This window comes from Myxocyprinus asiaticus, chromosome 20 (genome assembly GCF_019703515.2).
Source record: "Myxocyprinus asiaticus isolate MX2 ecotype Aquarium Trade chromosome 20, UBuf_Myxa_2, whole genome shotgun sequence".
Lineage (NCBI taxonomy): Eukaryota > Metazoa > Chordata > Actinopteri > Cypriniformes > Catostomidae > Myxocyprinus > Myxocyprinus asiaticus.
Genome location: NC_059363.1, coordinates 36,215,105 through 36,240,892, shown reverse-complemented (window position 1 = coordinate 36,240,892; position 25,788 = coordinate 36,215,105). Strand labels below are relative to the sequence as shown.

At 35.6% G+C, this 25,788-nt stretch overlaps 1 protein-coding gene across 1 annotated transcript; it reads left to right on the top strand.

The window, feature by feature from the left end:
• Positions 1–300: 300 nt before the first annotated feature.
• LOC127411227 (pleckstrin homology domain-containing family D member 1-like) lies at positions 301–25,788 on the top strand. Its single transcript, XM_051646642.1, has 13 exons — positions 301–512; positions 1,947–2,040; positions 2,236–2,325; positions 3,681–3,757; positions 4,327–4,418; positions 4,750–4,802; positions 5,185–5,279; positions 5,457–5,550; positions 6,153–6,343; positions 7,923–8,055; positions 9,151–9,295; positions 23,213–23,356; positions 25,630–25,788. Exons 1-13 carry the CDS (start codon positions 361–363, stop codon positions 25,782–25,784), a joined length of 1,515 nt encoding a protein of 504 aa, XP_051502602.1. The 5' UTR covers positions 301–360; the 3' UTR covers positions 25,785–25,788.

The following is a 25,788-nucleotide window of genomic DNA, read 5'->3' as shown; positions in this document are numbered from 1 at the left end:
CAACGTCACAAGTGAGATAATGGTCATAAAGTAATAGCTTTTCCCTTTAAAATACTGCACTGATGTCTATTAGATTAAATGGGGAAAAAAAGCTCTCTCCCAGAGGTCTAACCCTCCTATCCAGCCCACCCTCCCTGCCTGGTTTTATTTCCACACTGTCCGAAACTAGCTGATACCACTATTGACGGATACATCATTCCACATCGCTGGATTACTGGAGGAGGTCCACAAAGGCTTTGTCTGTTTGAGTATATCTATTTGTGTATAGGTTTATTGGAGAGTGTACGTGCTGCTATTTAGACTTTATTGATATTTTTATACCACACCTCCTCGTCTCCCACTTCCTGTCAAAGAGTCACTATGTTTTCCTCATCCAAACCCTCCCTATTCTCGCCCTGGACCTCCATGGAGCAAGGAGACTCAGATGCTCTGGACATCAGCACCAAAGTGCAACTCCATGGGGTCCTTTGGAAGAGACCTTTTGGGAGGCCCTCGGCCAAGTGGTCCCGCAGGTAACAATATTCAACAATAGTAGACTTTTTTATTATGGTGTGGTTAGTGTGTAACAACTTTCCATAATAACTTCCACATGCAATGTATTTGTCTGTTCTGGACAATAATGAGGTGCTAAATGAATGCTGAAATACAGAGGGATCCAAAAGTCTGAGACCATATTGAAAATCATTATTTTTCCCTGTTAACTTGGAAATAAACAGAAAGTTTTAGGATAAAAAAATAAACAAAGAAAAAATAAGATTTAAATGAATATATATATATATATATATATATATATATATATATATATATATATATATATATATATCACATTTCCAGCTTCCTTTGAAGCACATAAGAACATTCTCATGCTGAACATTCTCAAATGATGATGGTATAACATGCTGTTCTTTGCACAAACTTTTTGAGTGCACCAAAGCTAAAAGGGGACATATAAAAAATTATATTTTTTAAATCATTTGCTTTTCAATTTAAAATCACAAATTATTCTGCTGATAATTTAATTTATAAGGAAAAGTTTTGCATTAAAAATGCAAAATGGAAGCATTTTCACCAGTTTCTCAGACTGTTGGAACCCACTGTACAGTTTATAATGTTATAGTTCTAGGTGGTATTTGGTAAACAGCAGTGCAGGAGCTGTAAAATATTATATCTATTTCTGCTGCATAAGAAAATGTATGCATTAGATTTAAGGACATTATGTTTTTGTGTGGTGACTTGTTGTATAATGCACTTTAAAAGCTTTAATAGCTTAGAAGCTATCAAGTAACCCATCATTTTATGACTTACTGTACTGAGATGCTTTAAATGTGCCATTAAGCTGAGTAAGTCAGATCTATGAGAACATTCTGTGCTGCTGGTTAGTTTTGTACATTAGGGCTCACAAAGATCAATTTATAGATGGCATGCAAAGTTTTTATGTCATCTGCCTAGATCAACACTGCATAATTCCAGGAATATGAAAGTTAAGTTTAGGGCTATTTGCTGATTTCTTTACAAAAATTAAAAAATACATTTGCCAATGGGGTAAGGAAAATAAACTTGTTTTACCTTTAAATCCATTTTTTTATTCTCACCTGATTAGCAAATAGTTTTTTCTTGTTAAAAGACTAAACAATTCTAAATTGTGTTAGATTTCTCTGAAAAAGAAGGAAAAAAGACAATATATCTTGTTATTTTGCTTATCAAGTAAATTTATCTTGTATTAAGAATGCTTAGATAATTTTTCTGGAAAACAAGACAAAAATATTCAAATATATATATATATATATATATATATATATATATATATATATATATATATATATATATTTTTTTTTTTTTTTTTTTTTTTTTTGCAGTGTGTCTATTATGGTTGTGTGTGATGTAATTAAATTTCTCGTTTATCAGGTCAGTATGTCATACTGAATATGTTTGTGCTTTCATAACAGATTCTTTATCATCAAGGATAGCTTCCTGTTATATTATGCAGAGAATGAGAAAAAAAACTTCGAGACAAATAGACACTTCAACATTCACCCTAAGGTACACAAATCATTAGCATTTAATAAATGTGAATGGACTATGGATTGTAAAATAACATTTAAAAAAAAAAAATATAACTTGTATATCCTTTACATTTGTTACTTTTTCAATTGCATTTAGGAAATATTTTATAGTATAATATAAATAATAATAAAACTGATCTTCCAAAGAGTATAATCTTTTCCTCCATGTAAGGGGGTGATCCCACTGGGTGGATGTGTCGTTGAGTCAAGAGAGGATCAAGGCATGCCATTCGCAATGGTTATCAACCACGAGGAATTCACTGTAAAACTGTTTTTCTCTTTTTCTTTTGTAAAATATTATTACATTGCAATTCATCTTGGTTTTAATCATCCCCATTTTCTTTTGTAATTGTTAACAGACTTTGACATTAAATAATAGACATGAATTTTGACACCAAAAGCACAATATACTGTATATATACAGGTGCATCTCAATAAATTAGAATGTTGTGGAAAAGTTCATTTATTTCAGTAATTCAACTCAAATTGTGAAACTCGTGTATTAAATAAATTCAATGCACACAGACTGAAGTAGTTTAAGTCTTTGGTTCTTTTAATTGTGATGATTTTGGCTCACATTTAACAAAAACCCACCAATTCACTATCTCAAAAAATTAGAATACATCATACGACCAATAAAAAAAAAACATTTTTAGTGAATTGTTGGCCTTCTGGAAAGTATGTTCATTTACTTTATATGTACTCAATACTTGTACTCAATAGCTAGGAAATAGCTTTAAATGGCATTAAACTAACAACTTCAGAATTAAGGCTCATCACAGCTGAGAGACATAACAGTGATTAATTACTCAAACTCAAGGCGCTTACCTCTTACCGGAGTTTCCACATTGGAAAGGACATACTGTTCAAAATGTCGGAGAAGATTGCGGTTTCTGTACCGAATGACTCTTGCGCACCGGCTACCATGAAACAGGGAGGAATACCCTTGCTTGGATGGCTATTTTTCCACTGAGAAAATAGGATGAATTTGACCAAAATGACATTATCTCCAGAAAGCTGACTACCACACTACAGCATCTCTGCTTGGGAGAGGCAACAGGTCACACACACACACACACACACACACACCCTTGTTTCTCCAATAACTTGTTAGAAACAGCCCAAGTTGTGATACTAGTTCTAAAGTGACATTTTTTAAATTACTAATGAAGGCTTGGACGCATCATTTGGTGTGAACTAGCAATGGCAGATTCTGATCCGTTGTGTAAGAAAGTAGTTCCATGCACAAATACGTTTTTCATGACCGTACTCAGTTTTACCTAATTTTTTCAAATGTACTTGTTCATTGAACTGTTGTATATAAGCAATATCACAAGAGCAAGAGTGCTATATGGCCCTACATTAGCACTGCTGTGATTCCGTAGGCAGTCACAGCAGTGCTGATTTAGGTCCATATAGCACTCTTGCTCTTGTGATATTGCTTAAATATAAATATATATATATATATATATATATATATATATACATACATACATACATACAGTTATATGACAACTTATATATTGTGCTTTTGGAGTCAAAATACTCTTATGTAGTATATAAATATTTCTCACACTTTCATAGAACTAAGAGTTTCCTGCTGCTTGTCTTGTACAGGGAAATATTGTCCTAGCTGCTGAATCAGAGTCAGAGCAGAATCAGTGGGTGGAGATGCTGCAGGAGTCTGGAAAAGTGTAAGCATTTGGTCTGCTTCCATCTACAGCTCTGTATAATGTATATTTATCTTGTAATTTCACAAGCTTGCTAAAAACCAATTGCATATTTAAAGTCAACATGAAATCAAAATGTACACTATTTTTTTGCTTCATTTATGTCCATGGTCTCATTGCATACTAATTATTGGCTATTCCACAGCAAAAACACATTTGTCTTTGTAATCTCTCATCAAAATATAATAACTTGCTCAGCCTTCGTAACAGCTTACCTGTTTAGCTGACATCATCAAGCCCTCTTAATTTTCAACCCCTTTCCTCCAACCACCATACTGCATTCTGTCATGGAATCCCCACTTTCCAATTCGGTCACTCATTCAATCAATTCTCTGCAGGATAAAATCCCACACAACATAAAATTTCCTACATTTATATTTTCTTGTTGAATAACCTTTTTCACTCAGATATGTGTTACTGAAGTATATTAGGTTGTGAATTCCCTTTCATGAGGGAGTTCTTAATGAGTATGCTACTTGTGACAGTGGCCTAACATCAGTGATTATGGTGGTGTATTTTGATTTTCTGTGAAGTACTTGGAAGAACGCTCAGTTGGGGGAGGCTATGATTGAAAGTCTGGAAGCTCAGGGCCTAAAGCTGGCTAAGGAAAAGCAAGAATACCTTGGTATGACATCACTGTGTCCACATATCTTTGTCCTCAAATTTCTAAGGTGTTTTGTTGATGCTTTTTTTCAAATGGTAAATGTAAAATGCTTTTTCATTGGCTTTGATTTAGAGCTTTAGTAAAAAGCTTAGTGTTGTGAATAATTGCTTTCAAAAAAGTTACCATGGTAATCTTAGTGTCTCTCAAAAAACAAATCATAGTTATTACAGATTTGTTACTATTATAAAACATATTAAATTATTACCGATTATCTCTTTAAGTATAAGACAGTAGTTTTCTGTATTACTGCTAAACTAACTGTTAATGTTGTGTTTCCTTCTGTTTTTGATAGATAAGCTCATGGAAGAGACTGAGGAATTGTGCTTACAAAGAGAACAGAAATCGGTTAGCTCTCTTATTTATAATGAACTCAATTTGGATACAAATATGTGTAGACATAAAAAAAGCATGTACATAAATTAACTAATGGAGAACTGTGTGTTTGTGTGTGGGCGGGTTTGGGTGGTTTACAAGGACTTTTTTTAGGTTACAAAATGGTTATTACAAGGGTATTATGCTATAAATATGGTTTATGAGGACATTTCTAGTGTCCCCATAATTCAAATAGCTAAAAAAATAACTATTGTGAGAGTTAGGTTTAGGGGTAGGGTTAGGGTTAGGGGATAGAATCTATAGTTCGTACAGTATAAAAATCCTTATGTCTATGGAGAGTCCTCATAAGGATAGCCGCACCAACGCGCGCGCGTGTGTGTGTGTGTGTGTGTAGGAGCTGGAGAGACTGAATCAGTTGCTGGAGGAAGAAAAGCAGAAGTTTGAGGATGTGGTTCAAGAGTTGAGAGCCGAACAGAAGCAGATTAAACTGTACACTCTCATCCATTTATATACCTCTTTGAACACATTTACTGCCTCAAATGTGTCATCCTGTCTTGCTTGCATTCATACATTCACATTAAAATTATGTACTTTATACAGTACTATGCATGTTTATTTGAATATGCTTTTAAATTCCTGGACTTTTGTATTGTTCTGTGTTGTTAGAGATCTGGACGGTACCACACAGTGTCTCAGGGGAGTGGAGTCTGAGAAAGAAGAACTTCATAGTGTCACCAGACTGCTGCAAAAATCCCTAGAGGTATCAAATAATAAACTTTAAAATATATAGTTAAAAGTAGAGTTAAAACATTAAAATGCACTGATATTCTGCAATGGAGACACTCTGCCAGCTTATGAAGGCAGCAAGTAATAAATATGACTTGATATTGTGCAGTGTAGTTCCCGAGTCTGGGTTTTTTTCATCCATGGTGTTGCTAAGGTGCCGTGATACACAAAAAACTTGGGTCAATAGACCTTAGTCAGTTTAGATTTGTAATTTTAATTTATTGAAAACAAAGCTGTGAGGGATTGAAGTAACTCTGTTTAAAGGGTTGTACTGTTTTGTTCCTTGTGGCTGATCATTCAACCGACAAAAAAAAAAAAAAAAAAAAAAAAAAAAATCTTTCCAATTGAGGAAAAATGCCGGAAAACATGGATTGACAATAGAGCAGTTCAGGTTGTAGTCCTAAAACCCAGAAGACAATTACCCTTACAAAACATTTCTGGCAAACTTGCTGCAAATTTGCCGCTCACATTATTTTTGCATGCAAATGAGCTTACTATTCGCCGCAGATGTTTACCAGAAGTTTGCAGCTCTTCACTAGATCAAAATCCATAATGAAAGTCTCTCTCTGTCTTCAGGAGTGGTCTCAAGAGAAACAGCGCACTCTGGAGCTGCTCAAAGTGAGAGGACAGGATGCGACTGAAACAGGGAGTGACCGTCAGGCTTCTTTAGACTCCCTGGATCCAGAGGTGCAGCTTCATGGGAACCTGAGACACATCGAGGAGCAGATGAGAAGCCTGCTTAAAGAGAAGGAACAGGCAGAAGAGAGGTGAGGAAACCTGGTGGAGAAGATTGACAAATGATGACAAATGATTCTCTCCATATTTAGAATTCCAGTACTGGTCATGCAGCAGTTTCCTTTGTTTGGCATGCAGCACCGTTCGTGTATATAGAGCGATTGTCTGACCTGGAGTTGGATTACAGTAAAAGGAGTGTTGAGACCACTACAGTGGAAATGTACATTGATTCCCAAATAAGCCCATCGAACAGACACTAGTAAATGAGGCACAAAAGACAGAGTGGATTGACTTGCGGGTATAAATGACCGCAAAAACAGGATATAAATAAATGGTGGCTTAAATATATGGACCATTTCACAAAAGTCAAATTATGTCATGATCCAATACATTTAAATAGCAAATTGATAAGATGCTGTTGATTTGTTTTGCTTCAAATCTATCAAACTATGAAGCTTTATCAAGCAGTTTTATGTTGTATACTCCTGAAAAGATGTTTAGGGATGAGTAGATTATCATGCTAACGTGTTAAGAAGGCTCACTAATGGCCGTTGGAAGGCATGATGAATAGCATTATAAAAATTTTCGATACATACATTTCATTTAAACTTACAAATTAAGTGCCATTTTCCACTAAAAGATGTAGTCCTTAACATGCAAACTAAGGTTAATTGACCTGTGATTACTGATGATGTATTGATGGTGCTCTGTGATTAGGCCTACGCAGTAGCTAGGTGAAGTATATTGCATCATAGCTGTTACTAGCTATAGCCTACTTTGTATTTTAGCACAGCTGGGATACTGTATTGACTAATCAGCATCCAGGAACTTTCCATTTTACTACTGAAAATACTGTATGAGACACTGTCCTGAGCTTGCAGTGTAGACAGCTTGGTTGATTTTAGTATTGTTATAGCATTCTACAATACTCTTTCTATATATGCAGAGTATAGTAGGCTATAGCCTATACACTGCACATATTATGCACATTTTCTTATTTGATCTGATTGCCTAAAATGAAGACAATCCAATCCAAACTTTGATTATTGTGACAACAATGTACAGTAGCATAGTGCTACTTGAAACAGTTATCATTGTGGTAAATATGCAGTAGTAAGCAATACACTAGTATTTCAATTCAAACATAGCTAATTGGAGCAAACTAGATTTATCATGCCATTTTGTTGCTTGTTTGCATTGTGAGTGGTGTAATGCCCATAAATTCATATTTATCTAAACATAAGAGTCATTAGAGGCATATTTCAGGAAATTCGAAATTTGAGATTACAATTGACAAAAAAAAAATAAAAAATAATAATAATAATAATAATAAAATCTCAAGGTTAATCTGGATTATTTTAATCGACTGACAACCCAAAAAGCATGTAACATAGAGAACAGGATAAAAGCACTTAGACAAAAAGTATGATTAATAATTTAAGTCAATCACTTTTCATTCAGAAATGGAGGGCACAGTACAAGCCTCTGGAAATTCTGCATTTCTGGCATCAACAGCTTAGATCACAGTCAGTGCGGTGCTCTCTGGTGTCCTATCCCCCTAGTGTTCATGGCAGTGAGCCAGCTTTTTCCTTTTTCTGTCGCGCTCTGCAGGCTGAAGGAGAATGAACTGCGGGCAAAAGTGTTGCAGGAGGAGCGAGAGTTTTATTCTTCTCAAGCTAACGCTCTCCAGCAGTCCCTCACGCAGCTCACAGCAGATAAACAGCACACTGAGGAAGAGCTAAAGGTGAGAACTAATGTGCCCTGAAATGTAGGTGCACTACAGAGAATTAAACTATGGAGGAAAATAGCAAACACAGTTTGTTTGATTTGCTGTACAGGGACTGTAACTTTTGTTGTGGAACATTGCACAGACAGTTTATGAAGTCAAGTCAAGTCAGGACAAGTCAACTTTATTTATATAGCACATTTAACAGTGGGAGAAAACAATACATGTTTTAAAGCTTATTTTCTGGTTTTAAGAACGTTGTGATGTTTTTTTGTTTTCTGTCTTAAAGAAAGTCGTCCCCCCCCCCCCCCCAAAAAAAGAATCATAATGACCATATCTGTCAAACTTAAAAAAAGGTCAAAAACACCATAAACACAATATAAAGTAGTCTATATGACATATGGACTGTATTCTAGGGGTGGGCAATATGACCAAAATCTTATATCACATTATGAATAATTTTCAATCATGATAACGATATCACAATACATTTCTATTTTTCTAATAAAATCTATAAAAATTGTGTTTGATATTAAATAACCATATTGTAATGACTATTTTCAAATAATCCAGTAAGTGCATTAGATACTTTATAAATGAAAGCTACTTCCTCTTATACTGTATAAATGTTCTCTTCATTTGGAACTTTTATAAGCTATACACAGCTGCGCTTTGTCAGAAGCCTATATAGAACACGAAATGAAAGTCATTGAATTTCGGTGGCTCTAATTGTCTTTTTCAAGTCTCACGTGAAGCCGCTCCACCTTCCTCCTCCATTTCTCTGACAGAATGTGTTGTGTGTTTTTTTTGGTTGAACTATTTCTTGAGTGCATTTTTTAGCTTTGGATTTAACATTCTACAGCATTATCAGGTTACATGCAGCATATTTCTCTCACATCAGACTTATCTAGATTTACACATCTTTCCTCATTATGTTACTTCTCTGTGATACAAAAATCAACTGAAATTTGATAAATGCCCATGTCTGTCTCCTCCGCCATACCTCCATGTTTAAAATGTATCTAATTTATACTCTATCAGTCTTCCCTGTTATAATACATATTATATGATGCTTGTGTGTATTTGTTCTCATTGTATGTGTATATACGTCAGGCTGAGATGGAGTCTCGTGTGGAACTGGAGAGTAGGCTGAAATTGGCTGAGGAGGTGCTGCAAGATCTAGAACAGGGTCTAAACACAATAGAACGCACCCGTGAAAGAGAGGAAAGAATGAAGGGAGACGTCAGCCATCTCCGAAGTGAGTGCACTCAGTAAATATACCAGATAGAGCCTGAATATGCATTTCCAAAACATAAGACAAGGGCCATGTTCCAATATTACTGGGAGACTCATACTGTTGGTTGAAAAAAATTGACTTAAAGCTGAAGTTAATCATTTCTGAGCCTCTAGCTCAAAATTACAAAAATAATCTGTTTTGAAATCAGTTTTTATTGCAGAAAACTCCCCACTTCTGTCATTGGCTGTATTAACAGATAGTCCTGCCCTCACACTGTTTGTTAAGCTAATACTGCTGTGTCAGGTTGAACCGGTCTCTCAAACAATCTGAATCATTTTTAGGAGAGCTCCACTTTTAGGCGAAATCAGCTTACAGTACAACTGACCACGTTTACATGCACTTAAGAAAGCGGTTTGTTACAGGGTTTTCACAGAAAAGGTTTTCAGCGTTCTGAAATGTCTTATAAACGAGAATGCTATTATCTTTTAAAGGGATCATGACATACTCCTTTTTTTTATAAATGTTAGTAAAGTTTTTTCCACCAAAACAGTCATAATTTAGTTATATATAATCATTTTCCACCATGTCTCTGGCACTCTGTCTGAAACGCTTGGTTTTAAGCTCTCTAGCCCTTTAAGACTTTAATGTAAATGCCCACTGTTCTGATTGGCTAACATTGTGCAGCCCCTCAAATACAGCTATATTTGAAACTCAATCAGAAGAAAATGAACAAGCTCTACAACATTATAAAACTAAATTTCAGGGTTTACACATAACGTACACCCAATACATTGCATCCGAATCCATTAAAGTGTTCACTCAAGCACAGCAGCGCCATAAACTATCAAACAGTCATATATCCATGAATGAAACTGTTTACTTAAGGTTTTGTGTTGGATACAATAGAGTTTGTAACTACCCCATCTTTAATAATGCTCTTTCAATAACAGTTCCTCTGCAAAGCTTGAATCACATATTGACTGTTTCACAAGCAATCCACGGTGATATGAGCCCAAAAACACATACAATCCATGCTGAAATGTTCTGAATACGTAAATGTAATACAATCCATGGTGATGTTGGGTGCTTTAACCAGCTTCAACAGGCCAAAGCAGAGATGCTCGTCTTCCCATCTTCCGTGTTTATTACACAGAACAGCATGTGTTTCTCCCAGTCACTGGCAGCAGCAGAATGAGATACGTTTTTAAAAGTTGAGCTTGTACCGCTCTTAAAATGTGGCACACATTGCCAAAAAACACATCAAAAAGATCAAAGACATCCATCTAGTGCATGTTTACAAAAGACTAATAATTAAAAACAGCACAGATGGGTGCAAAAACAGTCCAGATTACCTTTCAAACAGCAAGAAACAGCGCAGCTGTTCTTATATTGTCTCTTTTAAAAACGGCGTGAGATGCATGATAATGGTCAAAGACATTCGTCTAGTCAGTGCATGTTTATGTAGAAAAACGTTTAAATCCAGATAGGCAAATGAAGGTGTCTGGTGTAAGTCCCCTTTAAAGTGTAGATGAATCTCCCATGACAGGCCCTCTCTCCTCTTCACCTGTGTGACTGAGCACCAGTGGGCAGGGCCAAAGGTGCAATGATGAAAAATAGGCATTGATGTCTTGCTGAAGAGGCAGTCATTTGCAGATTTATTTGATCCTTGTGACATCACAAGTTCCACAAATTCCAAATGAGCTGTTTCTGGAGCTTGGTTTAAATAAATGCTCCTTTTCTGTTAAGGAGGAACTTTTCGGTTCTGAAACTTACAGTATGTTTTTATAGTACAATGACCTCTTATATGTCAAAACATCAAGGAAAAATGTATTCCTCATGTCATGACCCCTTTAAGGGATTAAGAGAAAGTGGTTTAACACACCTGGGTTTCTCCTGGAGATGTGGCCATGTAAATGCATAAGCTGCATTCTTACCCTTACAAAAAATCTAGAGTTGCGGCAAACTTGCCACGACTTCGGCACTCATTCATTTTACCATGCAAATGACCTTTGCGGCAAACTCATTTGGTGACGCTGTTTCCTGTGGTGACGCATTTTCCTGTTCCTGTTGCTGTTGCTGCTTTAGCTTGAGTCTGTGTTTGTAGCCTGCTAGCCTGCTTAGCATTGCTTATCTTTCTATTTTCAGCACTTAATCTTTAATCTCTTCCATTTTTTTAACATATATTGTTTTTCCACTTCTATACTTTTTAACGTGATAAAAAGCACATCCGCATTTCTACTTTTATTGCGATTAAACTGTGTGCTTTACCGCACACATTATTACATGGATCATTGCATCGATCTCAAACCACTGGTGATCAGGAACCACCACAACAACAACAATTATGTGAGGGATTCACATCGATCTCAATCTGAGGCTGATCAAAAGCCACCACCAAAACAACAACAAACAATTGCGGTAAGTCATGGCATCACCTCACATAATTGATACTTGCACCACATGTAACATGTTGACTATAGCTTCTTCCGTCAGCAGTGAGGGATTTACATGTGATAAATGTAAAGAATTAATCAAGCTGAATGAGTTAGAGACACGCATACGAACGCTAGTGGAGGTCAGTGAGAAAGAGAAGCCGGTAGATACTGTTTCAGATGCGGGTAGTACAGCGAGCAACACACACAATTTGGTTCTGGCTGTAGAGCCCCCACATCAGTGCATTTGGGTGACATCTCAGCAGCATACTTGTAGGGCAAAACGACACCACTTGCCCATTCCTGTCAGGATTTCCAGTCAATTCTCCCCACTCATACCCACTGAGAATCATGTTAAAAGCGCCCTTGTTATTGGTGACTCTGTTGTAAGAAACGTGGAAATAGAGACTCCAGCCAATATTGTTAAATGCATTTCAGGTGCCAGAGCGTCTGACAACAGATCAAATTTACAAGTGCTGGCTAATGCCAAATGTAGATTTTCTAAGATTGTTATTCATGTCGGCACTAACGATGTCCTGCTTCACGAGTTGGAGATAGCTAAAGATAATGTTAAAGAGATGTGTGAACTTGCAAAAACGATGTTAGACACTGTAATATGCTCTGGCCCCCTCCTTGCTTTTCGTGGTGACAAGATTTATAGTAGATTAGTGTCACTGAATGACTGGATGTCTGAGTGGTGTCTGGAAAATAGCATAGGATTCATAGACAATTGGAAGAGTTTTTGGGGAAGACATAACCTGCTAAAGAGAGATGGACTCGATCCCTCCAGGGAAGATGCCGCTCTCCTCTCTAGTAATACGGCTCATAGTCTTAATAGTGATAGTATTTGACTAACTGGGGCCCAGGTCAGGAAGCAGACAAACTGCCTAATCCAAACGTCTGTTAGCTGCCTTGAGACGTCACACAGGTCACATAAACTACAACACATAGAGAATGAATCACCTATCATATAGAGACTGTGTCTGTTCCCCTAACTACCAAACACAAAACCCTTATTTAGTAATTTAGAAAAAATTTGATTGATTGAAAGAAAAAAAAAAAATGAAGATAAACATCATATAAATGTAGGGCTACTAAACATTAGAATATTTTACCCGTGAAATTATTAAAGATCATAGTATGGATTTGCTCTGTTTGACTGAATAAACCTGGATAAACAGATTAATATATTGATTTAAATGAGTCTACTCCCTCAGGATATTGTTATAAACATGTGCCTCATCTGAAAGGTTGAGGAGGAGGTGTTGCTACAATTTACAGTGATATTTTTAGTGTCACTCAAAGGTCAGGATATAAGTTTAATTATTTTTAACTGATAATGCTTAATGTGACATTGTCAGATATAAATAAACATTTTAAAAAAAAAATTGTTCTTGCAACATTATATAGACCACCAGGGCCATATTCTGAATTCTTTCAAGAATTTGTTGATTTTCTGTCAGATCTAGTAGTTGCTGTCGATAGAGCTTTAATCATCGGTGGCTTCGACATCCACATAGATAATGAAAATGATACAGTGGGATTGTAATTTATCGATATTCTCAACTCTGTTGGGGTTAGACAAAATGTGACAGGTCCAACCTATCACCAAAATCATATGCAAGATCTAATTTTGTCATATGGAATTTATGTTGATAATATAGAAATTCTGCCACAGAGCGATGATATCTCAGAAGCGTCAACTTCTACAGCAAAAAATGTAGGCATTATATTTTATAGCAAGCTTACCTTTGTAAAACAAATTTCCAATATTTGTAGAACTGCATTCTTCCACCTCAGAAATGTTGCTAAGTTATGAAACATGCTATCTGTTTCTGATGCGTTCATGACCTCAAGACTAGATTATTGTAATGCATTACTAGGTGGATGTCCTGCAGGTTTAATAAATAAATTTCAGTTGGTTCAAAATGCAGCAGCTAGAGTGCTAACTAAAACCAAGAAATATGATCATATCAGCCCCATTTTATTGTCGTTACATTGGCTACCTGTTAAGTTTCTCATTAATTTTAAAATTATGTTAATTACTTACAAAGCTTTGAATGGTCTAGCTCCAAAGTACTTAAATGACCTTCTATCACACAATAATCTATCACACTCACTATGATTGCAAAACTCTGAACAATTAACAAAACCTAGAATATCAAAATCCACAAAAAGAGAGAGATCATTTTCATGTTTGGCTCCTAAACTATGGAATAGTCTTCCCTGCAGTGTTCAGAACTCAGACACACTCTCTCACTTTAAGTCTTGACTAAAGACTTATCTATTCAGCCAGGCAAACACCTCATTTATCCCTCAGTTCATAGTTATGCTGCTTTAGTTAGGTCTGCCGGAACTGGAAACACTTCTCTTATTCTTTAACCCTGCTTTCAAGTCAATGGTATCTACGCTAATTTTATTCTATTTCTTTCCCTGTATAAACCTCGGGATCTACATACCGAGGTTACCAGAGGCTGCCAGATCCATCTCTGGTCCTGCCTGATGTCTGACTCCCACTGTGTCGCTGAGTGATGATGACCAACTGCAGCATGTGCCAGCCAGACTTCACTTCAGTCTACTAAGACGGACTTCACAAAGGATGAATTGATGCAAACTCAAAGACATGGGATTCTTCATGAGCCACTGTCTGAAGCATGGGCTCAGGATGGAGTTCACCAAAATTACCTGCCATAAGCTTCCAGCCAGACTGCGATGCTCCTCACTGAATGACACCTATTTCATCTTGGTCAAAGGAGGGACAACACTCTCTTAAAAAAATAAATTACATAGAAAATGAATTAACCACTAACAAAAGCCTTCATCAGCCAAAATCAAAGGACAATGCATCTACGTGTATTTCCTCAGTTAATTCGGGATGACTTCAAGGACTTTAACACTAAAACTTATAGTTCATACAAAATCATTTTGTTTAACCATTGACCCACAACACTTACTTAGTTTACTCATTTTAACCACTTATAGTTCTAAACACAAATAACTAATATTGATATTATATTCATTCATTTTCTGTTATAGCATAATTTCATGTACAGCTGCTTTGAAACAAAGCCTGTTGTGAAAAGCGCTATACAAATAAATTTTACTTGACTTGACTCTTCATTATCGCCAAAGGTTTGCTACAGGTCCATCACTACTGGTGAAGAGCTGCAAACTTCTGGCAAACATTTATGGTGAATAGTAAGCTCATTTGCATGTGAAAACAATGAGTGGTGAATTTTCTGCAACTATGCAGAAAATTTGCGACAACTCTAGATTTTTTGAAAGGGTACAGGTTTTTGAGAAGTGCCCATGTGCGAAAAACAGACCGATTAACTAACGGCATAGGATGGAGCCCTATATCATATCAATAAGTCAACACAGCAGAAAGAAATCAACATTTCTAGGGGTTGAGTGGGAAAAAGGAAAAGCATATAAACCATGTAAAATGTACCCATATACACACCAATGTAAAATATAGACTACTGTCCCTCACATTGTAGTTTACAATTTACATAAGAGGGAAACCCCACTATTACAGTGCAATTCTGCTGCAGGTTGCAATATAAAGTTATGGAAAAAACCCCAGCAAAAACTCTGGAATATATGGAAATAAAGAGAAGCAACAGAGAATAAAATAGCAAATTCTTTCTTGGATGCCATGATTTCTATTACATTGCTGTGGAGAAAGTAGCTTACTGACTGAGCCACATGTATCCACCTTATTTTGCAATGCGGAAGTAAGCGGCTGCATTTCTGGCAAGTGTAACAAAGTTCTTTTGTCACTGACCGTAATGTAAATAACTAGAAGGATAATTAGACCAGAATTTAGTGATATGGGCTTATAAACTATCACACAACCACAGCATTCGCAGCAGAATAAACTCCCATTGTCGAATAATCTTTTAACATCAGCATTTACAGCATAGTAAAAGAGTTAGTAGATCATTCACTTGTTGCTGTGTGTTATTTTGAAGGGACGATGGTGACTATGCCATGTATCTTGTGTCCATGTAAACCTCCATTCATATTTATCTGCAAGCCTTAGATAATGCCTTTTATTTATTTATTTATTTCCAAAGGCGATATTTCATGAGCCATGTTGAATGCGAGACCTGTGTGTCTGTTTACTATTTACCGCTAAGAAAGTGATAATGCTCTCTTGCAAGAATGGAGAGAATAATGCATTTATTATTTTGGCAAAATGAAACAAGATTCAGTTTTGTGTGCAAAGATAGTTGAGGCAGCATTTTCCCAGCAAATTTCTGCTCTCTTTCTCTCTATCTGGCTGTGTAAAGTTTCTTGTGACAGATGGAACTGAGCATTTCAGCGCCTGATCTCTCATTCATTCTGCCTGTGCGACAGCATGTGATAAAATGATGGCAAAATATGCTAAACTGTAAAACTATATGCACTCCAAACTAATGTGTTTATGAAAATAATAATGAATGATAATAATAATATTGTCACATATATTGCCAGCCTGGTCTGCAATATAAAGCAGTATAAATTAGTATTATTGTATCACTGAAATGGCCGGAGGTGGCTTCTAGGGTACAATGGGGCTAAAGGTACCCCTTAAGGAAATATAGCTTTTTTCTGGTCACAACATGTATCAAGGTCCAAACTTTTTATTTATTTTTATTTAATATTGATGGAGCAACATCACAAAATAATAATGGAAGGTTGTTTCGATTAAAATTCTGTAAAAAAAAAATAAAAAAATAAATAAATAAAAAAAGTAGTGAGGGAGCCTTTTACCCCACACTTGGTTTAAAAGGCTCCCTCACTTAAGCCCCTAGGGGGTTTAAAGTGATATTGTGTAGATATAGTAGATATATGTGAGCCTACTTTGAAAATGTTTCATAAAAAGTCTATTCGACCCACTTAAAAAAAAATAAAAAAAAAAAAAAAAAATTCTTTTTTTTTTCTTTTTTTTTTTTTAATAGGGGCCTTTAGCCCCTGCAACAAGGGGGCTTTTTACCCCAAATACTATCCACTTATTGGGCAGTTTGCTTTAATTACCTTAAACAGAACTGTAAATGATAAATAAGTATTTTGTCTCAAAATAAATGTGTTTATTTCAGGGATTTACATTAGCTAAATAAATGTGCAACATTTTTAATATATAAAAAATTAGATCAAATTGCCTCAAAATCAACCTTTAGACATTGCAAGCAAAGATATCATGGAAGAGAACATTTTTGCTGTGCATAGTGTCAAACAGGTGTTAAGGAAAGTACTGTGGTAGTTTTTGTTGCTATTTAGTGTTTTGGGAGAAAATAAAATCAATGGAGCCTTTTACCCCACGGTGCCTTTAGCCCCATTGTACCCTACCAGAAGAGCTCCACATTCAAGGTTGATAATGGCGGCACCCAAGTTACTCTAAAAAAACAATATGGATACAGGGGTAAAGTGAAAGCCAAAAACACAGTGCATGTAAACGCGTATGCCAATTTCGAGTCTTAAATAGCTTTCTCATAATCAACAGTATTCTGGTGTCCATGAAAACAAGCTCATTTTTGACTGGAGTTGTCTCTGCATATTAAGCTATGTTATAAGAAAAGATCCAGACAAATTACATCAGTGTTACTGTAGTCTTACAAGTCTTATAAGTCTTTGACTGATAAGAAAAGTATATGGTTGTGGAGCCAGACATTTTGCTTTAACCTTGTGGGACCCTGTGTCCTCATGCGAGAACATTTTGTTTGGCTTCGCTGTATGCTACGCATAATTTAAATTAATTTAAACCAACTGGTCTCAGTTCAGAACACTCTAGGCTGTCATAAAAGGGTTCAAATTTAGACACATGGAGTCATGTGGCAAAACAACATGCCGCTGATCTCAATGAAGTCAGTGATGTCTTTGGGAGAATTGGCAACAAAATTACATCTGGTAAGAAACCTCATTAAGTTTGTACATTGAAACCTGTTTATGCCATTTTGAAAATTTCAGTAATTTACCGTGAACCAGCACACTGTTAAACACAATGACCCCCTGCAAGGACATTTGGTCATACTTACCATATAAATCCTAAGTCCACTGTGCATTATCACTTTGAGAATCAATGGGTGCTTCTAAAAGCTGGAAAATGTTGCTTTCAGAGGCTGTACACAGTGTTAGGATGAAAATAAGGTGCCTTTCTAACTATTCTGAGACCAGTGCAGTCAGACAACACACTGTAGGTTAAGTCATTCACCTATTAGGGAGTAAGGGAGCATCATATAGATTTCCTATATAGCCAAATGCTTTCACTCCAAACATTTAATCATAAGTTCAGTTTCAGGCTGCAGAAGATGTTTGCACCTGTCAACATAGTTGGCAGACATGGGACAAAGGTAATCAATACATAGATTCAGAATGTATGATGCCAAATTTTATTTTAACATGGTTAGCAGTGATTGACCAATGCTGACCATTACTTGAGTCAGAATTAATTATACTAATTTCTGATTGGTAAAATGCTACAGCACTTGTTTGTTTGACAGTGCAAAGAGAGAACAATGAGATTATGTTGCCAAAGTAGAGAAAACATTGTAACATAAAAGTCAATTCAAATCAAATAATATGTATTTGTTAAATTTTTTATTTGTGCTTTTCCCAATCAGGGGCGGAGCCAGGATTTTTTCACAGGGGTGGCCAGGCAGGGGCCAGCGATCAGTCTGTGGTGGCCAGAAATTTCGTCTGGGTGGGTGGGGGGTTGGGTGTGGGCCGGCAGAGGTGATCCTAGGGACACTGGGGGCCATAGGCAAAAAAAAAACAAAAAAAACAGGCCGTTCTGAATGCCTGTTGTAATACACTCAAAGTGCACTCAGGACTCCTTTTTCACTATTTCACAGCACACAGCATCACTTGACACTTAGCCATAGTATGGGTCATCTGATATTATTAAAGAGATCTGACTGCCTTCTGTTGTTGTGGTGATGCTGCTGGGGAGTGGTGTGGCCTCTTTCTCTTTATGAGGTGTTGATGTGATGGAAGTACCTGCTGTTGTGGTACTGCTGATGGCACTGCTGGATGTGTGAAGATCCTCTTCATTATGAGCAGAGCAGGAGGCTGCACTGGAAGTCCATTGAACTGCTAAATAATTAAAGTAAATAATTATATAAATTCAGATATCAGTAAATAATTATATACATTCAGATATCAGATACATTTACCTTGAATATTCTCATTCAGCATGAATATTCTCATTGTATCACATAGAATTAGGTAAAATCATTTTTGAGAGAAGGCCATACCGATATCAATAATACCACACTGTGATACATTGAATTCACATTCAATATGTGCTTGTCTGGGGTGTTGTAAGACTTCAGTAATGCTCTTAGAGAGAGAAAAGAAAGCATGGAGCTTTTAAGCTACTATCTTTCACTAACAAGCATTAATTTTTGTAACATACAGTATAGGTTCAAAAGCTGGCAATGCCATCTCACAACCACTCTTTTCATGAAAAATAATTGATCTAAGCCATATAGTAGAAGTTGCTTATCTAAACTCGATAGAATAAAAAAAATAAAGTAGCTGTGCTGTAATAACTCTCTTCTATAAGTAAACCTCTTTTTCTGTACATAGGTAACATACCATGAGAGTCGCATAATTTAGAGGAAAACTGAATGACAATCCAATCTTTTCTAAAGAAATGTGAAGTAAACATATGAGAATCCATAAAATTGTCTCTAAATGCACACATATTTGGACTACAAATTAATGGACATTGTTAACTGAAGCCTTACAATGACAAAAAGACCAGAGCTTACACCCTTTAATGGAAATCTGACTTTATTAGATGTTTATGTCCGTAACTCTCGTTTTGATTTTACATGTCAGATGTGTACTCCTGCTTCACTTTGCTTACAGTTGTGCTCAAAAGTTTGCATACCCTGGCAGAAATTGTGAATTTTTGGCATTGATTTTGAAAATATGTCTTTTATTTAAGGATAGTGATCATATGAAGCCATTTATTATCACATAGTTGTCTGGCTCCTTTTTAAATCATAATGATAACAGAAATCACCCAAATGGCCCTGATCAAAAGTTTACATACCCTTGAATGTTTGGCCTTGTTACAGACACAAGGTGACACACACAGGTTTAAATGGCAATTAAAGGTTAATTTCCCACACCTGTGGCTTTTTAAATTGCAATTAGTGTTTGTGTATAAATAGTCAATGAGGTTGTTAGCTCTCACGTGGATGCACTGAGCAGGCTAGATACTGAGCCATGGGGAGCAGAAAAGAACTGTCAAAAGACCTGCGTAACAAGGTAATGGGACTTTATAAAGATGGAAAAGGATATAAAAAGATATCCAAAGCCTTGAAAATGCCAGTCAGTACTGTTCAATCACTTATTAAGAAGTGGAAAATTCGGTGGTTTCTCTTGATACCATCCAAGGTCAGGCAGACTAAGAAAGATTTCAGCCACAACTGCCAGAAGAATTGTTCGGGATACAAAGAAAAACCCTCAAGTAACCTCAGGAGAAATACAGGCTGCTCTGGAAAAAGACGGTGTGGTTGTTTCAAGGAGCACAATACTTGTTGACCCCTCTCCAAACATAGCGCTTATGGTTGTGACCATAAAGCTCTATTTTGGTCTCGTCACTCCAAATTACAGTGTGCCAGAAGCTGTGAGGCGTGTCAAGGTGTTGTCGGGCATATTGTAACCGGGCTTTTTTGTGGCATTGTCTTCTTTCTCTGCAACTGTTCAAGTATCGTCGTATAGTGCTCCTTGAAACAACCACACCGTCTTTTTCCAGAGCAGCCTGTATTTCTCCTAAGATTACCTGTGGGTTTTTCTTTGTATCCTGAACAATTCTTCTGGCAGTTGTGGCTGAAATCTTTCTTGGTCTACCTGACCTTGGCTTGGTATCAAGAGATCCCCGAATTTTCCACTTCTTAAGAAGTGATTGAACAGTACTGACTGGCATTTTCAAGGCTTTGGATATATTTTTATATCCTTTTCCATCTTTATATAGTTCCATTACCTAGTTCTTTTCTGCTCCCCATGGCTCAGTATCAACCATGCTCAGTGCATCCACGTGAGTGCTAACAAACTCATTGATTATTTATACACAGGCACTAATTGCAATTTAAAAAGCCACAGGTGTGGGAAATTAACCTTTAATTGCCATTTAAACCTGTGTGTGTCACCTTGTGTGTCTGTAACAAGGCCAAACATTCATGTAAACTTTTAATCAGGGCCATTTGGGTGATTTCTGCTGATTTAAAAAGGAGCCAAACAACTATGTGATAATAAATGGCTTCATATGATCACTACCCTTAAATAAAAGACAGTTTTTTGCATGATCGGTCATATTTTCAAAATCAATGCCAAAATTTCACAATTTCTGCCAGGGTATTCAAACTTTTGAGCACAACTGTAAATTAAAGAATTACTTTCAATGTAGCATTCTATCATAAAACAGTGGTGAAGTATAAAATCTGGAGATGATGCCTTTCTAATGATGTATAGTTTGTTGCGATTAAATAAGAATTGTGTATAGAATAATGTGAAGAGTATGTAAACAATACCAATCTCGAATCACGCGGCTGTTGGCAATCGTTTCATATATAGGGATAATTCAGTAAATATTACAGATTCTGTACAAGTCAGCACTGTCATGCTTCTTCTCCTCCTCCAGTTTCTTTTTTCCTCTTCTGAATCCATGATTGGTACATCAGACATCCTCTTCATGATTCCTGCATCCCACTCTTAGACTACTTGAATTAGTAGCTAAAGGGATGGGGGCCCCTCTAGGAGGATATCACAGAATTTTGAACGTTCAAAACATGCAGCCTGATCTCATGAAAATGTTGTGACTGTCGCAACATTTTAAATTCTGCTCGTACTTGAATTTGTAGCTAAATGGATGGGGGCCCCTTTAGGGTTTCGTTTTGAAAATGTCATTCTAGTCTGCTAAGCATTGCCAGTCATTGGTCTCAAGTGTCGTGAACTACTGTTATTGTCGCCTACGGGGGGCCCCCAGGCAATTGCCTGGCTTGCCTGTCCCGTAGGTCCACCTCTGGGTGCGTGCATCATTGTCGGAAGCACGTGGATACAAAAACGGAGGGGAGTGGATTCAGTGACTCCCGGGACGGAGAGGTGCGGTTGCGAGTGGGTTGGACAATGAGGTGGCCAGACTTCTATCCGTGGTGGCCACGGCCATCCCCTAGCTCTGCCCCTGTTCCCAATACAAATTGTTCCAAAGCAGCTTTACAGAAAATCAGCTGTATTGTCTATATGGTCTCAAAAACATGAATAACCAACACTTGGAAACATAATAAACAATTTGATTAGGGAAAAAAAAAAAACATTCTCGGACATTCTATAGCTTGGTTTTATTTAAAATTCCACAACACACTAATTTTTAGGAAAACTATTTGCTCTTCAAAAATTATTATTCATTTATTTATTGCATGTTTAGTAGTTTTTGGTTTGCATGTTTATTACTGGTTACAAATCAAAAAGGTAAATGGAATATTCACACAGCAGTAGTGCTCGGGTGTGAGGAGATAATTGTTTAGAACAATTAATGGATATCTAAAAACATTGTAGCAAACTTAAGAATTATAATACTTTTAATGAAAGAAATTTTACAGGTTCAATTCCAGTTAAGTCATTTGACAGCATTTGTGGCATAATGCTGATTACCACAAAAAATAAATAAATATAATAATAATAATAATAATAATAATAATAATAATAATAACAACTTTGACTCATTCCTTGTTTTTTTTTTGTTTTTTTTAAAGAAAGCAAAATTTGTGGTAACAGTAAGTCACTTACAATGAAAGTGAATGGGGCCTGACCATAAACATTAAAATATACATAGTTTCAAAAGTATGGGTTCAAGACGTCAACATTATACCAGTTAACATGATTTCTGTGTGATAAAAATAATCAGGGATTTGCCAGCTTTACTGCATTTACAAGATTTTAAGGTTTACCTGCATTACATTGTCACAATAACAAACTTGTAATATTGGATTTAACTTTACACAGGTAAGTTTAGTAAGAAATTTTACCATGCTGAAATCATTGAAAACACATACTGTATAATGTTTATGTCTTTCAGCTATAAATTTGAAACTTTTGTGTATTTTAATGTAATATATATATATATATATATATATATATATATATATATATATATGTGTGTGTATATAGTGTGTGTGTGTGTGTGTGTGTGTGTGTGTTGGCCCTCAGCTAGGAACCATACAGTATATTGTTACACTATAGCTGCATGTAGTCAATCTGTTTTTAGTTTATATATGTTAAAATATTTTTAGTTTGCCGTGTGGTACTGTAACTATAAAGAGGCGATATTTACAAAGATAATTATTATTTCCCCAAATGCTTTTTTTCTTCCTTAAGTTATCCAGAATATTTTAATCCAAAGTTATATGCATTTCTTTATTATTTTAAAGTAATTTGCTCAAAAATGTAATGCTAATACTGACCGTATGCACATTATTAAATGTGAACCTAAAGTTGTGCATTTTACTCCCAGAGTTCTTTGAGGAATGTATCTGTGCTGCTGAGATTGAGGCCAAGTTACCAGCCATCATGAAGAATGCAGTATATCTGCATAAAGCTGCTGCTCGCCGCATCAAAAGCTGCCGTATTCAGAGAAGGGCCTCAAAGCAGCACTGGTGTAAGTTTTAACAAGCACAGGTGCACATAGTTTGAAGTTTGTTAAATGTTACAGAGTAACACTGGGAATCATTTGTGGTCACAAAAAGAGTCCAAAATAGGCCTTGAAACTCTTAGGGCTCTATTTTCATGAGCACGCAAACGTAGATCTGTTTTCAGCGCAAAGTCAAGAATCAGTTCCTACATTTGCAGTTTGGAGATTCCATCATCAGGTGGTAAAAAAGTTTATTTCCAAAATCTGAAAATATAGTGGAACATCAAATGATGTCCCTGAGGATCAGAGTTTTATGAAACAAAAATGTATGAGATTTGCTTTAAACTATCTGTAGGTCATGGTTTATTTTTTCAAATTTTATTATTATATTTACAATTGTATTTATGATCTAATTTGTATTGGTATTTTCTACCTGTTGTCGTAGAATGATTTTAAATTCACTGCAAAAGGTGCCGGTGAAAGAAGTTGGTAGAGGATAAAATGTTTGGATGTTTTTTTTGTTTGTTTTTTTGGGGGTTTTTACCATTTCATTATTTTGATTATATTTTCGTTAAGGTTGATTTAAATTTTGAAATATGTTTGGCTTAATAAATGAATTTAATTGTTCGAAATCTAAAGGTGTGTGCAGATACTATCACTATTAATACTAGTCAAGATTCGTTTGTCAGTAAATTAACATTATTAATAATACTTACATTCCTTATAATTTAAGGAGCATATAAAAATCCTGACGAGAATAGCATTATAATAACATCTAAGCATATAAATGGAGCGTGTGCATATTTCTATTCTTCTAATTCATTGCATACAGTCCATTTACACTACCAGTTTCTTATGAATGTGCTGTCTTTGTTTATATAGCTGGTGCTTGACAGGGAATGGACTATATAATAGGACGCAGATGCAACAATAACCAGAAAAGAACATCAGAATTAAATTGCACTTGACCCAATCACGCTCTTTACGTGCATGATTTCGCCAAATCCACTTGCGCCTAGACTTTATTACTTAATACCAAAACACTACTGACTTTGCGCTTATGACTTATGGCATAGCTCTTTGCTTAGTGCTAGTGCTCTTAAAATAGGGCCCTTAAAGTCAATGAAGGATCAATGAAAGAAAGTTTTATTTATTTTGTATGAGGTTTATAATTTTTGCAACTATTTTACCAACATTTGGGAGATGTCTGAATATAGTTTAAACCTCATTTTGTGTGGTTTTTTGATTTTTATTTTCTAGCAATAAACATTAAATAAGCATAAAAATAAATAAATAAAAATCATAAGATTAAAAGAAAAATACACCAGAATTGGTAACAGGTTTGCAGATGTAGCCTAAATTAAGCTATCATTTAGTAGAACCAGCTAGTTTGGCTCCACATGTTGGTTTGTAGTTATTGATAAATTTATATTTGTCATTAATAATAATAAAATAAAAGAAAAATTTTTAAACAATATTTGTACATGTTTGATAACATGGTTTAATGGTTGAGCTTGGTAAATGCAGTAAACACTGCAGTCTATTCACAGACATTTGATTAAAAGTTACTACTTTACATGCCATGTTATTTTAAGTTAGAAAATAGTTTATAGGTAACACTTAGGTTACAGTAAGGTTGTATTCGTTAACATTAGTTAGCTACATTAGTTAACATGAATTGACAATGAACACTAATTTAACAGCATTTATTAATCTTTGTTAATGTTAATATCAACATACTGTGTATACTAATACATTTTAAGGATCTTAGTAGCTAAGTAAAAGTTGTATATGTTAATATAAATGCATTATCAACTAACATGAACAAACAATGAACAATTTTATCTTTATAAATTAACATTAACCAAGATTAATAATAATAATAATAATATATATATATATATATATATATATATATATATATATATATATAAATGTTTTAGTTCATAATACCTAATGCATTAACTAATTTTAGCAAATAGAATGTTAGTTAAAGTTACCTTAAAGTTACTAGTTTATCTATCATATCTGAGAGGTATTTTTTAAAGAACATTAAACGTGTGCCTTTATTGCTTTAAAACAAATAATGGGACGCCACTTTGTACCCTATTCATGGAAAGTATCAAGTAGCACCTTTATATTGAGCTAACCAATGTATACATGCTGGTATTCTGATTAACCATCACTTGGAACAGCACTCCAGCTGGCTCCTAACTCAAAGTTAAATTTAACTTATTCAGCTTGATGAACTTACTCCATCACCATATTAAAATGCTCTTCCCTTTTTTCCCTGTGTGCAGTGAAGCACTCTCAGTCATTTGCCTCTTCGCACAATGAGGTCCCCAGTTTAGACGAGCTGAGAGAAACTGCTCGCCATCTGACTTCAGACAGTTGTTTGAGACAACGAGTCTACAAGATCATCACCCGACAGGAGACTGTACAGTCTGATGACTAAATAT